The sequence below is a fragment of the Amblyraja radiata genome, chromosome 12 (genome assembly GCF_010909765.2).
Source record: "Amblyraja radiata isolate CabotCenter1 chromosome 12, sAmbRad1.1.pri, whole genome shotgun sequence".
Classification (NCBI taxonomy): Eukaryota; Metazoa; Chordata; class Chondrichthyes; order Rajiformes; family Rajidae; genus Amblyraja; species Amblyraja radiata.
The window spans coordinates 45,561,885-45,582,089 of NC_045967.1; the positions used below are offsets into that span (position 1 = coordinate 45,561,885).

Below are 20,205 nucleotides of genomic sequence, written 5' to 3' on the forward strand. Positions count from 1 at the left end.
TCTGAAAGTCCAGATACACTACATCCACTGGCTCTCCTTCATCCATTTTACTTATCACATCCTCAAAAAATTCCAAAAGATTAGTCAAGCAAGATTTCCCCTTCATAAATCCATGCTGACTTGGACCACTCCGTTTACTGCTATCCAAATGCACCGTTATTACATCTTTAATAATTGACTCCAGCATCTTCTCCACCACCGATGTCAGGCTAACTGGTCTATAATTCCCCGTTTTCTCTCTCGCTCCTTTCTTGAAAAGTGGGATAACATTAGCTCCCTTCCAATCCATAGGAACTGATGCTGAATCTATAAAGCATTGGAAAATGATGACCAATACGTCCACGATTTCTAGGGCCACCTCCTTGAGTACCCTGGGATGCAGACCATCGGGCCCTGGGGATTTATCAGCCTTCAGTCCCATCAGTCTACCCAATACTATTTCTCGCCTAATGTAAATTTCTTTCAGTTCCTCTGTCTCCCTAGATTCTCTGTCCTCTAATACATCTGGGAGATTGTTTGTATCTTCGTCAGTGAAGATAGAACTAAACTACCTGTTCAACTTTTCTGCCATTCCCTTGTTCCCCATAATAGTTTCACCTGTTTCTGCCTTCAAGAGACCCACATTTGTCTTTACTAATCTTTTTCTCTTAACATACCAAAAGAAGCTTTTACTATCCTTCTTTATATTCTTGGCCGGCTTAACCTCGTACTTCCTCTTTTCACCCTGTATTGCCCTTTTCGTTGCCTTCTGTTGTCCTTTGAAAGTTTCCCAATCCTCTGGCTTCCCACTATTCTTTGCTATGTGATATCCTTTTTTAGTTTTATTCCATCCCTAACTTCCCTTGTCAGCCACGGTTACCTCTTACTCCCCTTAGAATCTTTCGTCCTCTTTGGAATGAAATGATCCTGCATCTTCTGGATTATGCCCAGAAATTCCTGCCATTGCTGTTCCACTGTCATTCCTGCTAGGATCCTTTTCCAGTCGACCTTGGCCAGCTCCTCTCTCATGCCTTCATAGTCCCCTTTGTTCAACTGCAACACTGACACTTCTGATTTAACCTCCTCACTCTCAAATTACAGATTAAAACTTATCATATTATGGTCACTACCTCCCTTGAATCCTTTACCTTGAATTCCCTTAGTAAATCTGGTTCATTAAACAACACTAAATCCAGAATTGCCTTCTCTCTGGTCGGCTCCAGTACAAGCTGCTCTACGAATCCATTTTGGAGGCACTCTACAAACTCCCTTTCCTGGGGTCCACCCAATCTGATTTTCCCAGTCTATCTGCATATTGAAATCTCCCATAACCACATTGGCATTCCCTTTGTTACATGCCAATTTTAACTCCTGCTGCAACTTGCATCCTATATCCAGGCTACTGTTTGGGGGCCTGTAGATAACTTCCATTGGTGTCTTCATACCTTTACAATTCCTCAATTCTACCCACAGCTACGCTACATCGTCAGTCCCTATGTCACCCCTCGCAAGGGACTGAATTTCATCCCTCACTCACAGAGCTACCCCACATCCTCTGCCCACCTGCCTGTCCTTCCTACAGGACGCATAACCCTGAATATTCAGTTCCCAGTCCCGATCCTCCTGCACAATGTCTCTGTAATCCCCACAATGTCATATCTACCAATCTATAACTGAGCCTTAAGCTCATCCACTTTACTTATACTTTGTGCATTTATATATTATACTTTTAATCCATTACTCACCTCACCTTTCACATCGATTCCTATTTCACATGGCCCTACTCTCCTATCCCTTAGTGAGCTTTCTGCCCTGTTAATTCTGATGTCTTTCTTAACTTTTCATATACTCTCTTCCCTTTAACTGCATCCTTGTATTTCCAATTTGTCTCCTCCCCCCCCCCCCCCCCCCCCCCCCACTATTCAGTTGAAACCCACCCGTGTAACAGTGGCAAATCTAACTGCCAGAGTGCTGGTCCCCCGCCTGTTAAGGTGCAATCCGTCCCTTTTGTACAATTCACCCCTACCCCAAAACAGATCTCAGTGGTCTAAGAATCTGAATCCCTGCTCCCTGCAGCAGCTCCTCAGCCACACATTCAGATCCCCTATCTCCCTGTATCTTCACCCTTGAGGATGCTCTGCAATCGGTCCGTGACGTCCTGGATCCTGGCACCAGGGAGGCAACACACCATCCTTGAATGCCGCCTGTGGCCGCAGAAACCCCTGCCTGTACCTCTCACGATGGAGTTCCCGACTACCACGGCTCTGCCTGACGACTGCCTCCTCGGCTTTGCTTCAGCGCACGTTCTGACGCGCAGACCTGTCCCCCGCTCAGAATGGCAGTGACCTGACCCGACAACTTCCAAGTGGGTGAACCTGTTTTCAAGAGTTACATCCCCCCCAGGTCTCCTGTACTCCAAGTTTCCCTCCCTTCCTCATTATCACCCTCCTTCTCTCTTCCGGTACCTTCGGTGTAACGATCTCGCTGTAGGTCCTGTCCAGGAAACTCGTTTTCCCGGTTGATCCTGAGGTCATCCAGTTGCCTCTTCAGTGCCCCAACACTGTCCTTCAGGAGCTGAACCTGGACCCACTTTCCACAGTTGTAGCAGCCAGAGACACCAGCAGTGTCCCTGACCTCCCACATCCTACAAGCATCACACTGAATCAGCTTACCTGTCATTTCTTCGCAACGTCTCACCCTCTCCAACTTTTGGCATAGCCTCCTCCCTTCAGCCTCCTAGCCGAAGACTCTCACTTTTCTCACAAGGCTCTTCCCTCGACAAGGCCGCTCCCCGCCAGGCCGCTCCCCTTCTCAACCAATCCCCGCACTCCTTCACCTGCCACTCCTCTGCCGACCTTGAAGATATGTCTCAACATAAATCGACAGATGGCACAATGGACTAAGTGTTCGGCTGGCAACCGGAAGGTAGCCGGTTCGAATCCCGCTTGGAGTGCATACTGTCGTTGTGTCCTTGGGCAAGACACTTCACCCACCTTTGCCTGTGTGTGAATGTGTGTGAGTGATTGGTGGTGGTCGGAGGGGCCGTAGGCGCAGATTGGCAGCCACGCTTCCGTCAGTCTGCCCCAGGGCAGTTGTGGCTACAGAAGTAGCTTACCACCACCGAGTGTGACTGAGGAGTGAATGAATAATGCGATGTAAAGCGCCTTGAGTATTAGAAAGGCGCTATATAAATCCCATCCATTATTATTATTATTATAAAGAATGACAGAAATTGAAGCAAGGGAAGTGGGCATTTGGCCACCTTCACGATGCAAGTGGACGTATAATCCTATTTCCATATCATCCTGAAAATTATATCTGCTGATTTTCAGACCATCTTATCCTTTTCTTGTTTTAATTGGCAGAATTCACAGTACAATTGTATTGAAATCTTACTACCTTTTCTCAAGGAAGAAATTAATGGTCTCTAATTAAAACAATCTTAATTACTTTTTTCAATCAAGGATAATTTAAAAAAAATTTAAACTGTTCCTGTAAGTTTATGGAATTTAACTTGTCATGTTTCGGGAGGAGCATTGCTCCATTTGACTGAGGAAGCTAAATGTCACATTTCCAAGTTCGCTAATGATACTGTACTTAGTTGGATTGCAAGAAAGTGAAGCAGCTGCAAGGGAATACCATTAAGCTAAGAGAATGGGTTAGAAAATAAAAGATGGAATATAATGTGGAAAGTGATGAGATCACCCACTTTGGTGCACAATCAGAGGAAGAGTGTATTTGTAAAATTCACATCAGATTGGTCATTCATAAGTTTCTGAAAGTTAATATGCAGTTGTGATACAGTAATTAGAAAGGTAAATGGTATGTTGGCCTTTATTACACAAAGAATTGAAAACACGTCAGCATATTTTACTTCAGTTATATGTACACATTTTGGGAGTTCAATAAAGATTCTGCAGACTGGTTGCCGGATGGTGGGTTTAGCAAAGATTGAAGTGACAAAGCTTGTATTCTGTAGAATTTAGAAGAATGAGTGTGGGTTCATTAAAACTTACGAATTTATTTTGGAGCTTGACTGAATGGTTATGGGGAAGATGTTTTCCTGGCTGAGGGGTCTGGACCCAGACTAGTAGAGAACTCAGACCTTTTAGAATTGAGATTAAAAAAAGCTTTGCTTATGTAGAGTGGTGAACTTGGAACTTCCACCCTAAGGACCGTCATTGAGATCAATAGATTTCTAGACTCTAAAGGATATTTGGACAGGGCAGAAAAATGGAACTAACCTAGATCAGCCATGATCGTAATGAACAATGGAGCAGGCTCAGAGCCATATTGTCTACTCCTGTTCCTAATTACTTTACCTGAACTCTCCTTTACTGCATCAGATTCTTTCACCTCAAAAGGACCAGCTCCTGTTCCTGAAGTTATTCCTAACCATGATCCTTTTCTTGGTGAGTTCCTTTCTTTGGAGAAGTAAGTTTATCTGCTCTCTCTGTCTCCTCATTGCTGTCTCCCAATGCATACATGTTTGCTCCTGGCTTGGTACCAAGTTCATCTCAAAAGCTTTTTATGTTTTTATGCTGCACCACAACTTGCTTGTGCTTACAACTGCTCATCATCCCATTTAACTACATTCTTTTTCCCCGCTCACTTGCACTACAATCATTTGTAGGCAAACTGCATGTGCAGTCTTTGCTTTTTGCCCCTATTTCAATCATGCATTCTTTCTTAATGGTATTGAGTACAAAAGTCAGGAAATCATATTGCAGTTTTTAAAGAAAATTGGTTTTGCTGCATTGGGAGTATTGTGTGCAGGTTTGATTGCACTAACAGAGGAAGAATGTGGAGGCTTTGGAAAGCGTGCAGAAGGTTTACCAGAATGCTGCCTGGATTAGAGGATATTAGTTATGACGAGAGGTTGGACAAACTTGGATGTGTGGCCATGATTGAGTCTTTCTGTAGTAATGAACCACAGTGGCAGCAGATTTATAAACATGAGGGGGAAGTTGAAGATCATAATTGCTCCTCTTTTGGAATAATGGATTTCATTAATTTTGGAAACAACTGGCATCGAAAGAAAGGAAGCATATTCATGTGGTCATTTGGGGAAATTATTCAGCAAGTATAACAGTTCTACTCCCAGAAACACAAGATCGTAAATGAACAAGGTTTTTGAATTGAAATGTTTAATATTACTGACAGTTCCAAATGTATATTCTTTTAGATGTGTAAAATTGTACATCTAGTTGAATATGACCAAATAATCTTGACAAATATTCGTTCCTTTCTCAATCAGCACCTTTGAAACACGATTATTAGCTTAATTGTTGTATTGTGGAATTATACAAAATAGCTGCATCATTTCAAAAGTAACCACTTTGGGACATCTAATGGATGAAATAAGTCACGTTCTTTCCCTGTCTGTTTTCTTAATAATGATTCCTTGTATCAAAATTTTTCCCCTTAGGATTTGCTCCTCAAGCTGTCCCTCAGATGATTGCTCCAACAGCAATGAATGTGGACTTTGACTCAGTGTTTGGAGCTAAGTTGGGTGCCAATGATGCCCAGAATGCAAGCGGTAATGCCCAGTCCTAAATTGCTTTACTTATACTAAATCTTTCCAGTATGTCACAAATTGTAGCAGTATTAGCAGTAATAATGTTGTTATATACTCCAGCAACGACTCTTTTACAAAACATTGCAGTTTAACCTTTTCCCCCAAGCAGGATGCTCAGTGTTTCTCATCGTTCTGAGGATGAATAAATAAAGGATCACTTTAAGCATCGGTTATCATCCTTTCGTCAGGGAAATTATCCCGATAATCACAAAGAGATTTAGCACTAGATATTTGACCTGTAAAACATGAACTTCTCTTTTTTTGATGGTAAACTACATGGGGATTCCTGGTAGTTTGCCATTATGCCATTTCAGTAGTAGAGAGGCACAAAGACCATTATTGGCTGCACCTTGAGGCAATTTAGTTTGAGCATTTTCTGGCTTTCAGATTCCTTTCAGATTTATGTGAAATGCGCAGTTATGTTGTACCAACAGATAATATAATAGGAACATAAGAGCACCAATAAGCTTGGTAGTCCCAAAACCTGAGGTCAACCAATTGAGTGCAACCAAAACTGCTTCCTGGTCAAAATATGTAACAATGGAATACCTTCTGGTTTCCAGTTGTGGGAGCGTCTGGGACCAAAGGGCACACGGTTAGAATAAAATGATGTACCTTTAGAATGGAGATGAGGAGGAATGTCTTTAGCCAGATGGTGGTGAATCTGTTGAATTCATTGCCCAGACTGCTGTGCAGGCCAACTCATTGGGTATTTTAATGGCGGAGATTGACAAGTTCTTGATTAGTATGGGTGTCAAAGGTTACGGTGAGAAGGCAGGAGTCCGGGGTTGAGAAGAAAAAATAGATTGGCTGAATGGCCTAATTCTGCTCCTATGTCTATGGCCTGTGTTATCAGAAATAAATCAATCTTGGGATTTCAAATTAAGAATTGACAGTATTGATTGCCATTGTGTTTGTAGAAATATTTCTAGCTTCACTATGTGTATAATGTCAATTTAAGTGGACCATACTGAGTCAATGTTAAAATAATTCTTTCAGAATGTGAAAACTAGATTTTTTTTTTAATGTTTTTGTCTGTTGGGCATATGCCACATTTACTACATGTAGTTTTTACATTGATTCAGCTTTCTTCTTATTCACTCTCTTTACATGCTTCCATCTTGACCTGATGTCTTTGTGCTAAATGAATGGTAAGTTAGTTTTCATTGCATGGCTGACTAAAATCTGGTAATGAGAGATCATATTTAGTTTAACACATGAGACCACTGAGATTGTGAACTGGGTAGGTGCTCCAATCATGCCTGTCTCAGTGGTAACCTGTATTTATATAAACATTTATAATATCGCAAAACATCCCAAGGAACTTCACAAAATCCTTTATATAAAGCCACCAAGAGATATAAAAGCGATAGTTAAAAAGCTGGTCAAAGTGTATTAAATAATGTTCTAGATAAAAACAAAACAATGATGGCTTTTAATCTTGCTTTTCAATCCAAAATTGCTGCTGTTCACTAAATGTTAAATACATTCAAATTTTATTCAGTTTAGCTTTGCTCAAACAATACCGTAATTTTTCAGGAATAGATAAGTAGTTTGAGAATTTTAGATTTTCGTAAAACGAAGAATTTGTACGCATCACACAATTCCTCAATGACTCGGGACAAAATAGATAAACAAAACTTTGGAGGATTTAACAAGTGATATTTGCTTTAATCTTGTGATTCTGTTATGTTCTGACAGGGTTTGGTCAACCAGGTGAAATGTTGATGCCAACTCTCCTCGCCAAAAATCAGACAACAACTGCAGTGAACCAGCAGAATAACAAGCTATTAGCAACTGACCTGGATTCATCCCTTGCCAACCTTGTGGGCAGTATGTATTATAAAAACAAGATAGCCTTTGCTATTTTAACAGAATCAGCTAAGATTAAAGAAATGACCATGTGAAATTATTTTCCTATACTAATAGGTTTAGCTTTATTGTCACACATACTGAGGAAATCAATAAAAAACATTGTTTTGCATGCTGTTCAAACGGTTCAGCTGTACCATATGTAGATACAATCATGTTTAACTCGTACAATAGATAGAGCAAAGGGGAAGATACAGAGTGCAGAATATAGTTCTCAGTATTGTGGCGCCTTCATTACTATAGACAAAGTCCAATATCCAGAAGCCTGATAACGGAGGGGAAAAAGCTGTTCCTGAGTCTGATAGTGCATGTTTTCAAGCTTCTGTACCTTCGGTCAGATGGGAGCAGGGAGGCGAGACTGTCATATGCTGAGAGAATGGAGCAGCTGGGCTTGTATACTCTGGAATTTAGAAAGATGAGAGGGGATCTTATTGAAACATATAAGATTATTAAGGGTTTGAACACGCTAGAGGCAGGAAACATGTTCCCGATGTTGGGGGAGTCCAGAACCAGGAGCCACAGTTTAAGAATAAGGGGTAAGCCATTTGGAACGGAGATGAGGAAACACTTTTTCACCCAGAGAGTTGTGAGTCTGTGGAATTCTCTGCCTCAGAGGGCAGTGGAGGCTGGTTCTCAGGATACTTTCAAGAGAGTGCTTGATAGGGCTCTTAAAGATAGCAGAGTCGGGATATGGAGAGAAGGCAGGAACGGGGTACTGATTGTGGATGATCAGCCATGATCACATTGAATGGCGGTGCTGGCGCGAAGGGCCGAATGGCTTACTCCTGCACCTATTGTCAATAAGAAGGAATGACTGGGTTGGGACAAGTCTTTGATTATGTTGCTTGCCTTTCTGAGGCAGTATGTAGTGTAAATGAAGTCAACGGTGGGAAGTCTAGTCTGTATGATGGTCTTGGCTACATCCACAACTCTGTAATTTCTTGCGATGTAGGGCAGAGCTGTTCCCAAACCAAGCAGTGATGCAACCCTATTTTTTTGTTTTTTATGGTGCATCTGTAGACATTTGTAAGAGTCATTGCAGACATGCCAAATTTCTTGTCTCCAAAAGAAGTAGAAGCGTTGATGCGCATGTTGCATCAATGTGGTTGGTCAACAATAGATTGTTGGTCAACTTTCTACCAAGGAACTTGAAACTCTCAACCATTTCCACTTTGGCACCGTTGATGCCGATTGAGGCACGTACTCCACCAGGCTTCCTGTAGTTAATAACTATCTCCTTCGTCTTACTACCATTGAGGGAGAGGTTATTGGCCAGACACCATATCACTAAGTCCCCTATCTCCTTGCCTGTACTCCAACTTGTCATTGGTCGTGATTTAGCCCAACACAATGGTGTCGTCTGCAGATTTGTAAATGGAGTTAGCGCCGGATTCCAATCCTCCAAAGATGCTGAAATTAAACAAATAACATAGATATTAGAAACCAGAAATAAAACAGAAAAACCTAGGAATGCTCAGCAGGTCAGGCAGCAACTGTGAATAGAGAGACAGTTAATGTAAGAAAGACTGGATAGACTCGGTTTGTACTCACTAGAATTTAGAAGATTGAGGGGGGATCTTATAGAAACTTACAAAATTCTTAAGGGGTTGGACAGGCTAGATACAGGAAGATTGTTCCCGATGTTGGGGAAGTCCAGAACAAGGGGTCACAGTTTAAGGATAAGGGGGAAATCTTTTAGGACCAAGATGAGGAAAACATTTTTCACACAGAGAGTGGTGAATCTCTGGAATTCTCTGCCACAGAAGGTAGTTGAGGCCAGTTCATTGGTTATATTTAAGAGGGAGTTAGATGTGGCCCTTGTGGCTAAAGGGATCAGGGGGTATGGGGAGAAAGCAGGTACAGGATACTGAGTTGGATGATCAGCCATGATCATATTGAATGGCGTTGCAGGCTCGAAGGGCCGAATGGCCTACTCCTGCACCTAATTTCTATGTTTCTAATGTTTCAGGTAAAATAATCTTCATCAAAACGAGAAAACTATCTAGTTTTAAGTTGCAGAAATGTGTGGGGGTGGGGTGGCGGGGTTTCATGGGAGTTGCTCAATAGGACAATGGGAATGACACTAATAGGATAGGACCAGACTTGCTGGGCTGATTCTTCTTTATACCAAAGGATAATGAAATTAATAGCTCAGGCACTGAGAATGGAGGAGCTGAATTCACTGTTATATTAGGTACAGACAAAGGAGAGAGAAAGAAGCAATTGAACAAGAAATTCCAGTTTTAAAAGATTTTAGATTTTACAGTTACAAGATTTTTAACACCAGGTGGAACGGTACACAATGTGCTTTCAGGTAATCTGTGAGAAGAGGTATCATTGTGAAAAATATTTTAGAGACACCATTTTTTAATGTGATATTAATTATAAAAAGTGTAAGGCCTGTGCTAGCTGCAGACCAGACATGGGAGGAAAGTAAAAGCCCATGAGCTATGGAGAAAAAGGAGATGTTATTAAAAAAAAACACAAAGTGCTAAAGTAACTCTGCAGGTCAGACAGCATTAGGTCAGGCAGTATTTAAAAACATAGCTCAGTGAGAGAAAGCAAAATAATTTGTGAGAATTTTTTTTATCAATTGGAGAGCCAAACAACAGCAGCTTGATGTGCTAGGGAATGTTTCGAGTTGACCTGAACAGTTAGATCTAGACTCAGTTTAACATTTCTTACACAACCTTAGGATTATGCTGTTAATTTTAGGTAACATTGCTGTCTTGAGCATAACTATACAATTTCAGAAGAAATGGAAGTCCTGTTGATCTTTGATCTGATTTACTGTTCTATGGTATATCCGCATTAAAAAAAGTCAAGCTTGTTTTCTTTGTATTTTTGAAATTAAAAAAAACTGCCTATTATATCTCCATATTTTCACTGCCTCGGTTTTATGGTGCTGATCAAGACTGCAATTGACTATTAAAACTGCTTTCACTTTTCCTTCTTTTCATAGATTTGAATTTTGGAGGAACCCCAATGAAAAAGTAAGGACTTTAATTTTAAATAATTTCACTGCTTCAGGAATCTAAATTCCCCAGTGGGGAAGATATCAAATCTTTTGGAAATAACTGCAGATGCTGATTTACTCCAGAAAATAACTCCAGCTTTTTTGTCTATTTTTGGTTTAAACCAGCATTTGCAGTTCCTTCCTACATGATTAGTTTCCATTCCAAGTCTCCTACGCCAATTATTATTGTGTCGCTTTCTCAATCTGAAGGAAACACATCTTCCCTTTTGTTCTCTATCTAAATTATCAACAGGATGAGTTGGTTTTAGGTAACTAGTTGGTTTTAGGTAAGTTTGAATTCTTGTTATTTGCCAATAGATGTCAATACGTCTGCACAGGCAGCGTGCGAAAGAACACAGCTTGTTGAAATCATCAATATATTGCCACCGTGCTATTGCCTGTAGTATGAGGTAGTTCTGTGTTTAACAGTTGGCTCGTATTTTTGCTGAGGACCCTCGAGGACTGTGGTTAACCAGCTGATGAGTTAGCATAGTGCACAACTCGGGTATCAGCATCTTTTACTTATATGTTAAATAAGGAATTGACCTCAGTTGGAATTGTAGAGTATCAGCAGGAGCAACTGTGATGGGTCTTCCAGTGGTTATCAATCCCAGTTCACTGACCTTGTCACACCGCCCGACTCATCACCCACACCAAATCCTGGCATCACATCACTCCAGTCCTCAAACAACTTCATAGAAACATAGAAATTAGGTGCAGGAGTAGGCCATTCGGCCCTTCGAGCCTGCACCGCCATTCAATATGATCATGGCTGATCATCCAACTCAGTATCCCGTACCTGCCTTCTCTCCATACCCTCTGATCCCCTTAGCCACAAGGGCCACATCTAACTCCCTCTTAAATATAGCCAATGAACTGGCCTCGACTACCCTCTGTGGCAGGGAGTTCCAGAGATTCACCACTCTCTGTGTGAAAAAAGTTCTTCTCATCTCGGTTTTAAAGGATTTCCCCCTTATCCTTAAGCTGTGACCCCTTGTCCTGGACTTCCCCAACATCGGGAGCAATCTTCCTGCATCTAGCCTGTCCAACCCCTTAAGAATTTTGTAAGTTTCTATAAGATCCCCTCTCAATCTCCTAAATTCTAGAGAGTATAAACCAAGTCTATCCAGTCTTTCTTCATAAGACAGTCCTGACATCCCAGGAATCAGTCTGGTTCTGGCTTCACTGGCTTCCCATCTCCCACCGGATCACCTACAAAATCCTGATCCTCACCTACAAAGCCCTCCACCATCTGCCCCCCCCCCCCCCCCCCCCCCCCCCCATATCTCACTGGCCTCCTCTCCCCCTACCAACCCTCACGGTCCCTCAGATCCACATCAGCCGGTCTCCTCTCCATCCACAAGTCCAACCTCCGCAGTTTTGGGGACAGAGCCTTCTCCAGGGCAGCTCCCAGGCTCTGGAACTTCCTCCCCCAACTGATCCGCAATTCCGTGTCCCTCACCATCTTCCAGTCCCGCCTCAAGACCCATCTCTTCACCTCTGCCTACGTCCCCCTCCCTTTTCATCTGTGCATTAATTGCCTCATATTGTGTTTTGAATTTAATTCTGTCTTTACTTTGTGTACTAGTCATGTCTCTACTATTTATTTAATTCCCCTTACATGTTTTTCCTGTACCTGCTAAATTTTTGTAAGGTGTCCTTGAGACTCTTGAAAGGCGCCCATAAATAAAATGTATTATTATTATATTATTAGTTATTTAAATTTGGTAACCTTCATGATGGGTAGTGGATATTTGCACCCATAATCTTACCTATTTATATGGATGATGATTTTAGAAACCTGTTTGCTTGCCCTTCTCCCCTCTCCCACCTCCTTCCATATGAATGCTATTCCTTTTTAAATATACATCTGCAAAATTTACACAGGTTTGTGTTACAACAACAACCTTGAACTAGAAGGCTAGTTACTCTGATTAATTTGCATGAACTGTTTCATCCCAATAACGAAGGCTGGAATCCGGGGTCTCGACCTGAAACATCACCCAATACTTCTCTCCGGAGATGCTGCCTGCCCCGCTGAATTACTCCAGCATTTTGTGTCTACACAATAATCAAAAGATGCTTTGACTGCTATAACCATGTAGAGACTCCAGTAACAGAAAATGTATAAAAATGCTGCTTTATCTGAACCAACATCAACTTCAGAATCAGCAAATATATCTCGATGTTTAGACCTGTATTTTGCACATTTGCATGGGAATGCTTTTCAATTCCTTAAACAGCTGTAACAAATGACGAAGAAAATTCCTTTTAAAATTGCAGATTGTGACAGGAATATTAAGTGATGTTAATGTGATTAAGATGAAATGTTAATCTTGTTTTTCTCCACCACTAAAAAATTTGTTTTTGTCTTTTTATGTGTAGAATGGATCAACAGTGGATCCAGAGTGGGGAGAGGAAATTGACAGGAGGATCAAATTGGCAACCAAAGACCGCTGCATCAACCTCCTGGAGTGCCACACCAATGAATGTTCCTCCAATGGTATGTCTAGAACAGTTTAGTTTAGAGATACAGTGCGGAAATAGTGTCCTTCGTCCCACCGAGTCTGTACCGACCAACGATCCCCGCACATTAACACTATCCTACATGCACCAGGAAACTGAAGATCTTGGCGAAAGCCCATGCGGTCGCAGGGAGAACGTACAAACTCAGTACAGACAGTACCCGTAGTCGGGATCGAACCCGGGTCCCTAGCGCTGTAAGGCTGCAAAACCCACTGCTGTGCCACAGTGCCGCCCTGCTTTAATGTAGATTCTGTTAAACAAAGTAATTTAATTTAATTTATTTTGAATCAAATCGGTGCAGGAGTTCTGCTACAATCTAAAACCAAAAACTTGCATAGCCAACAATCTTAATTTGCATCACTTTTCTGAAAGTAAAATAATGCTCCATCAAACTTTCTCTAAAATTTTAACCTACAAATAATTATGTTATCACCTTTGGGCTGAAACAATGTTCAGAGTGGTTTGGATGTAATGCTGGTCTTAATAATTCACACCTATTCAAGTATCATAGACTTAAAGGGGTGGGTGGTGGGGGGCTTCTTGAGGTACAGAAATACATTTGCTGAATTATGTTGCTGTTGAACATGTTTCTTCCTGTTTGGAAGTGGAATTGCTTGTGAACATTTTTTTAAATTTCATAAATCCCTGATTGATTATATCCACGTGCCTTTGCTGGATGCGCAAATGAGAAGTGCTTTGAGCTGGAAATATAATTAGCACCAAACAATCCATGGCTTACATTTTAATATATTTCAGTTTTATAAATGAAACCTTATATGAAATATATATTTTACAGTGAATGCCATATGTTAGCCAAGAGTGGTAGGTAGTTGAGGCAGGGACTAATGCAACATTTAAGAAACAATTACAGGTACATGGATAGGACAGGTTTGGAGGGATATGGGCCAAACGCAGCCAGGTGGGACTAGTGTAGATGGGACATGTTGGTCAGTGTGGACAAGTTGGGCCAAAGGGCCTGTTTCCACGCTGTATGACTCTATGACTATGTATATGGAATGAGCTGGCAGAGGAGGTATTGAGACACCTACTATAACAACATTTAAAAAAACATTTGCACAGGTACATGGATAGAATAGGTTAAGAAGGATATGGGGCAAAGGCAGGTGGGACTAGTGTAGATGGGGCATGTTGGTCGACATAGGCAAGTTGGGTCGAAGGGGCCGTTTCTACATCGTATGGCTCTGACTCTATGCCTCTTAAGTTTAGAGACGAGTTTATTCAATATTATTGTGTTGAAGGCTGACCAGTAGTTAAATGAATTGCGTCTTGACATAGGTGTTCTTATTGACTAGGTGACCCTGGGCTGAAAGTAGTGTAAGAGAGATGACATCCTCTGTTGACCTATTTTTCCCTGTAGGCAATTGCAGGAGGTCCAGATTGTCTGGAATGCTTGTGCAAAGTTGGATATTACCAATTTTTCAAAGCACTTAATTATGGTCACTGTTGGAGCTATTGGAGAGTAGTCATTGAGACAGATCACATTAATTTTCTTGTGAACTGGGTGATGGTTTCCTTGAAGCCGAAGGGAACAGAAGACCATTGAAGTAAGGAGTTAAAGAAGACCGCAGCCAGCTGATTGACGCACGATTTCAGAACCCATCCAGAGATTTCATGGTACACAAAAATGCTGGAGAAACTCAGCGGGTGCAGCAGCATCTATGGAGCGAAGGAAATAGGTGACGAGTGGTGAATAGGTGAAATAGCAGAGAATTCATCTTGGTGGCCACTTTTCAAGAGCTTACTCTTATGAAAGCAAATCGGACAATTGCCACAGAGATGTATGGGACAGAGGCAGCAAGGGATGGGGGAAGTGTCTTGGTGGAGCTTTGCTTGCTCAAAACAGATTTAAAAAGCATTACGCTCAACCCATAGAGGTAACCATTCGACTCTGACTCTGTAGCCTGTGATGGTATTCAGTCCCTGGCAGTCACCTGGAATCCACTTGATTAAATTGAACCTCAAGCTTGTTTTTGATTGCTCACTTGGCATCCCCGATAGCCTTGCAGAAATCATACTTGGCCTTGTTTATTGTGGGGTCATCCCTTATGATAGCTTTGGATTTGGACTTTAAAAGAGAATGATTCTCCCTGTTCATTCTAAGTTTCTGGTTGGGACAGACCTTAACTGTTGGAATGCAGTCGTCAATACATTTCTTGATGAAACTGGTGCTTACTGATGTATACTCATTCAAGGGGATGAAATGATCTGGAGCATGTTCCAGTTGACAGACTCAAGGCTGCCCTGAAGTAAACCCTGAGCCTCCACAGACCACTGCCATGTTATTCTTTGGTGATGCCTCACTTTTTAATCTCTGTCTGTAAACCGGCAGAAGCATCACCAACAGATGATTGTACTACGTTTGAGATGTTGCCAAGGGAGAAAAAAAGGATTTTAAGTGCTTGTTATATTCATGCCCCTTTGTTGTTTGATATTTTTAACAGTACTCTTGAACACTATGTACACCATGTAACTGGAAAGGAGATATCACAGAAGATTGACACAAAAAGCTGGAGTAATCTCTGGAGAAAAGGAACAGGTGATGTTTCAGGTTGCAGAAGGGTTTTGACCCGAAACGTCAACTATTCCTTTTCCCCAGAGATGCTGCCAGACCCACTGAGTTACTCCAGCTTTTTGTGTCTATCTTCAGTTTAAACCAGCATCTTAATTTCCTTCCTACAAAAGGAGACATCACAGGATAGTTATATTGTATTTGGCCACTTTATTAAGCCTCATACTGAGGCACAGATGAGATCTTGCAGCTTATCTTCTCTTTTCCTATAATTGATTGTAATGATAGATCACCAATATAGTATTATATAACTAATATTTTTATTTGCACGCAGGTGCCGCCGCCAATATCTTTCCCAGTGTCAACACCTCAAGTGCCTGTATATGGAATGGTGAGCAATTCTTTTTGTTAATATTTCACCTGTGCGGAGGGAATTTACTTGATTGAATTCTCCCATAACTTCAATATATTTCATTGAATTCTCCCATAACTTCAAACATGGACTTCCCAACAAAGGCATTGCATATTCCCCAAAAATGATTTTTGCTTCAGAGGCATGTGAGTGATATAATAGTAAGATTAAATGAGAACTTACCAGTTTGAAGTTTGGTCTTGATTTTATGAGGAGTTACAATGAGCGATTACGTGAAGAAGGGCCGTCCGTCTGCGTGTGCGTCAATCTTCAAAGCAGCGGTGTTAAATCACAGATAAAAAAGAAGACCTGAGAATAGTAAGATTGTGAAAAACTAGAACTTCCATATGACCTTGATAATATGAGGGTGGGAGCGGTGAGCACGTAATCGCTCATCGTAACTCCTCATAAAATCAAGATCAAACTTCAAACTGGTAAGTTCTCGTTTAATCTTACTATTTTACTTCGGAGTCACGTGAGTGACTACATGAAGATTTCAAAGCTCTGTGATTTCACGCCGGTTACGAATCCAGGCGTCACACACTGGATGAGAGTATTATTAAAGCATTCAGACGTAACGTAGTTAGTAAAGACACTGATGCTTTAAAATAAAGAAAAATAAATGTTTTATTAGCTTCCCCTCCGAACCTGTGGGAAAACTAGGTAACAGAACTTAAGATGGCACGAGCAAATACCCCTGGTCCGATAATGGGTTTGTTATAAAACCGCTGGAACGTTCTTTCGTTCACCCATCCTGCAGCCGCTAGGATGTCATCAAGGGGCACGTCCATCGTTTTTGCTGCCGACGTAGATGCAGCCCTGGTGGAGTGAGATTTAAAGATATGAGTATTTATTCCCGCTACCACCATTACCTCCTTTAACCATCTGGAGATAGTTTGTGTTGACACCTTTCGGTGTGGTTTCTTGTGGCTAATGACCTTTATAAATCAGAGCATTGAGTATAGAAGTTGGGATGTAATGTTAAAATTGTACAAGGCATTGGTGAGGCCAATTCTGGAGTATGGTGTACAATTTTGGTCGCCTAATTATAGGAAGGATGTCAATAAAATAGAGAGAGTACAGAGGAGATTTACTAGAATGTTGCCTGGGTTTCAGCAACTAAGTTACAGAGAAAGGTTGAACAAGTTAGGGCTTTATTCTTTGGAGCGCAGAAGGTTAAGGGGGGACTTGATAGAGGTTTTTAAAATGATGAGAGGGATAGACAGAGTTGACGTGGAAAAGCTTTTCCCACTGAGAGTAGGGAAGATTCAAACAAGGGGACATGACTTGAGAATTAAGGGACTGAAGTTTAGGGGTAACATGAGGGGGAACTTCTTTACTCAGAGAGTGGTAGCTGTGTGGAATGAGCTTCCAGTGAAGGTGGTGGAGGCAGGTTTGTTTTTATCATTTAAAAATAAATTGGATAGTTATATGGATGGGAAAGGAATGGAGGGTTATGGTCTGAGCGCAGGTATATGGGACTAGGGGAGATTATGTGTTCGGCACGGACTAGAAGGGTCGAGATGGCCTGTTTCCGTGCTGTAATTGTTATATGGTTACTTCCCCCTTCCATGGGAAAGACATATTGCTGCCCAGAGTGTGAGGCTGCTGGCACGGTCTGTAGAAGGGACTCGTGCTGATATTGCTCCTTTCTCCGGAGTTTATCATTGTGGAGCAGCTTCTCCACAAGCTGCTCCATGTGGGAGAGTCGTGGAGAAGCTGCTCCATGTGGGAGAGTCGTCCTCGGACGCTTCCCGATGAGGGAGGGTATCCCTCTTCCCCGGACTCATCCGAGTCTACGGGTCTGGCAGACTTATGGGTGGCTTTACGTCCCGCCGGGACCACCACGGTGCTTTCCTCCTGCACCAAGTCGGCTGCTGCCGGTTCTGATGCCGGCGGCAATGTCGGCGAAAATGACCGTCGTCCGCTACCGGGAATGCTGCGGTCTTCGGCAGCCGGTTTCCCCGCGGACCGTCTCTTCGACATTTTTTGGGGCTCTGAAAAACAAATAATTCCTTAGCCCAAACAGAAAGCGTAGGGTAAGTGGTTCAACTTTTCTTACCTGCCGCCTATCCCAACGGCTGGGAGGACGCAGTGCCTCTCCAGTCCGTTGCGCGCGTTGCTTTCAGACGTAATGAAGCGCACGCAGACGGACGGCCCTTCTTCACGTAGTCACTCACGTGACTCCGAAGTAAAATTCATCATGCAGTGCCTACTTTTGGAAAACTGCAGGGAAACTAATACCTGTAGTTTGGGCATTCCTGCAACAACTACTTACTGCTACCACACTGCTTGATTCGGATGTGGAGGTGGTTAGCTGGCAGGTATCCTGAGCCTTAGTCTTTTTGGCTGAGGTAGTCCTTAAAACTGAATGAGAAAGCCCTTATTGAATTTTTATTAATTATTTCCACATTTCCTGGGCATAAATTTAATAGTTAGGCATTACTGCTTATATTTCATAATGTCATAAGTGATAGCAGCAGAATTGGGCCATTCGGTCCATCAAGTCTACTCTGCCATTCAATCATGGCTGATCTATCTCTCCCTCCTAACCCCATTCTCTTGCCTTCTCCCCATGACCCCAGACACCCGCACTAATCAAGATTTTATCAAAGTTGGATAGAAAATTGAATTTTCTACATTCTAGAAATGTAATTATCCTACTTATAAGATACATGTAATCTTAGATTTTCTTCACTGATTAATTTTATCGTCACATTGTATCACTCACAGGTACCTGGAATGGGGACAGTGCCTGTGGTAGCACAGCAGCCAATGATGTATCCTCAGACTGTAATGAGGGCAACTAATCCATTTGCACCAGTTAATGGAGCTCAGGTAAGCGTTGCACATATACTATTCATTTAATGTGAGGTTTTTCACCTTATGAAGCACCCAGGATGACACAGTGGTGCAGCTAATAGAACTACTGCCTCGTTGCTCCAGTGATCTAGTAATCTTGACCTCCAGTGTTGTCTGTGTTAAGTTTGCATGTTCAACCTGTCCCAAATTTTCTTCAGATGCTCCCATTTATCTTCTACGTCCCAAATATGTGCAGATTAGCAGGTTAACTGATCATTGCAAATTTCCCCTTGTCTGTAGGCAAGTGGTATACCGAATCTGAGTGTACTTGATGAGAATGTAAGCAGAATGAAATAGTATTAGTGTAAGTCGGTGCTTAATGATGAGCATGGACATAGTGGACTGACTCTGTAACCCCCATTGTGAAGAACTGGTTTAAAGATTTAAAGTTTAATTTTTACCGTGAACTTCAAAGAGACCAGTTATTCTCATGGACAATGTGGTACTTTTTAAGTGAACCAGAACTTTCATATTATTAATTGCAAAGGCAAGTATGCAATGGCAACTATTTGTTGAATTGAACACTCAATCTGCATTTCCTCAAATGTAGTTGTTTCCACGCTGACAGATATAAGTTTTTATTTGTGTTTCTTTTCATCCTTAAAAGTGTGTACTAACGCTTGATTTTTCTGTTATCTCAGTTGCAGTTCATGTAGAGACAGCAATGATATATCAACACACAGTACAGTAAGCACCAAATATCTGGATGAAGGCAGATGAAAACAGGCCAAGACTTGGGGCTTAATCATCATTTTAAAAATCTCATTGAACTCGCATTACCTTACTGCTTCCTAATCTCTAACTTTTTAATGAAGAAATGCTGAATGGAAAACAATCCAATCTGTATTGAATGATTATTATCTGAGTGAGCAGGCTTGAAATGATGTTCATATTTATTGACCTGTTCAGTGCGGTTTCTTTTCTCTGCTGAACGAAATTGAAACAACTGTTCTAACCGCAAGAACATGAAAGCTACCAGTAATATTAACAAGTAAATGGAAACCTGAAAAGGAATCATCGGATTCAGACACATTCAAAAACATTTCTTAGATCCTGTCAGGCTGCTTGGGTTGGTTTATTAACCTACAACCAGATAAGTATTTCAATGCACAACATTGAAAATTAAAGTTTCTATTGACAGTTGTTTACTTCCTTGTTCCTTTTGATCAGCTTGGGAGGATTTCATCCTTTTATGACTGGGTGCATTGTAATACATGATTTTGTTTTTGTCAGGCAACTGTTACTGGGAATATCATTGTGCTTTGCTGTGCATAAAATGAGTATTAATTTTACAGTATGTTTGAAAAGAAAGTATAATACATATATCTGTGTGGTGTTTATTCTGGATAACTTCAAATCATGAAATTAGCATTTTTTTATACAGTTATCACTAACCTTTCTCAATATTAAAGTTAAGACTAGAAATTGAA

The 20,205-nt window shown here is 41.5% G+C and overlaps 1 protein-coding gene across 5 annotated transcripts in view; it reads left to right on the plus strand.

Annotated features, from left to right (window-relative positions):
* The window catches only part of LOC116979152 (phosphatidylinositol-binding clathrin assembly protein-like), a 92,414-nt gene extending 72,209 nt beyond the window's left edge, over positions 1-20,205 (plus strand). For 2 of the 5 annotated variants that reach the window (XM_033030668.1, XM_033030670.1), the window contains 8 exons: positions 4,326-4,391; positions 5,408-5,518; positions 7,259-7,390; positions 10,392-10,422; positions 12,831-12,948; positions 15,836-15,892; positions 18,647-18,751; positions 19,417-20,205. In XM_033030668.1, coding sequence (XP_032886559.1) covers positions 4,326-4,391; positions 5,408-5,518; positions 7,259-7,390; positions 10,392-10,422; positions 12,831-12,948; positions 15,836-15,892; positions 18,647-18,751; positions 19,417-19,431 — 635 coding nt within the window. In that variant the 3' untranslated portion in view covers positions 19,432-20,205. The remainder of the gene's footprint in view (positions 1-4,325; positions 4,392-5,407; positions 5,519-7,258; positions 7,391-10,391; positions 10,423-12,830; positions 12,949-15,835; positions 15,893-18,646; positions 18,752-19,416) is intronic. The other 3 variants (XM_033030669.1, XM_033030672.1, XM_033030673.1) reach the window with 3 other exon arrangements.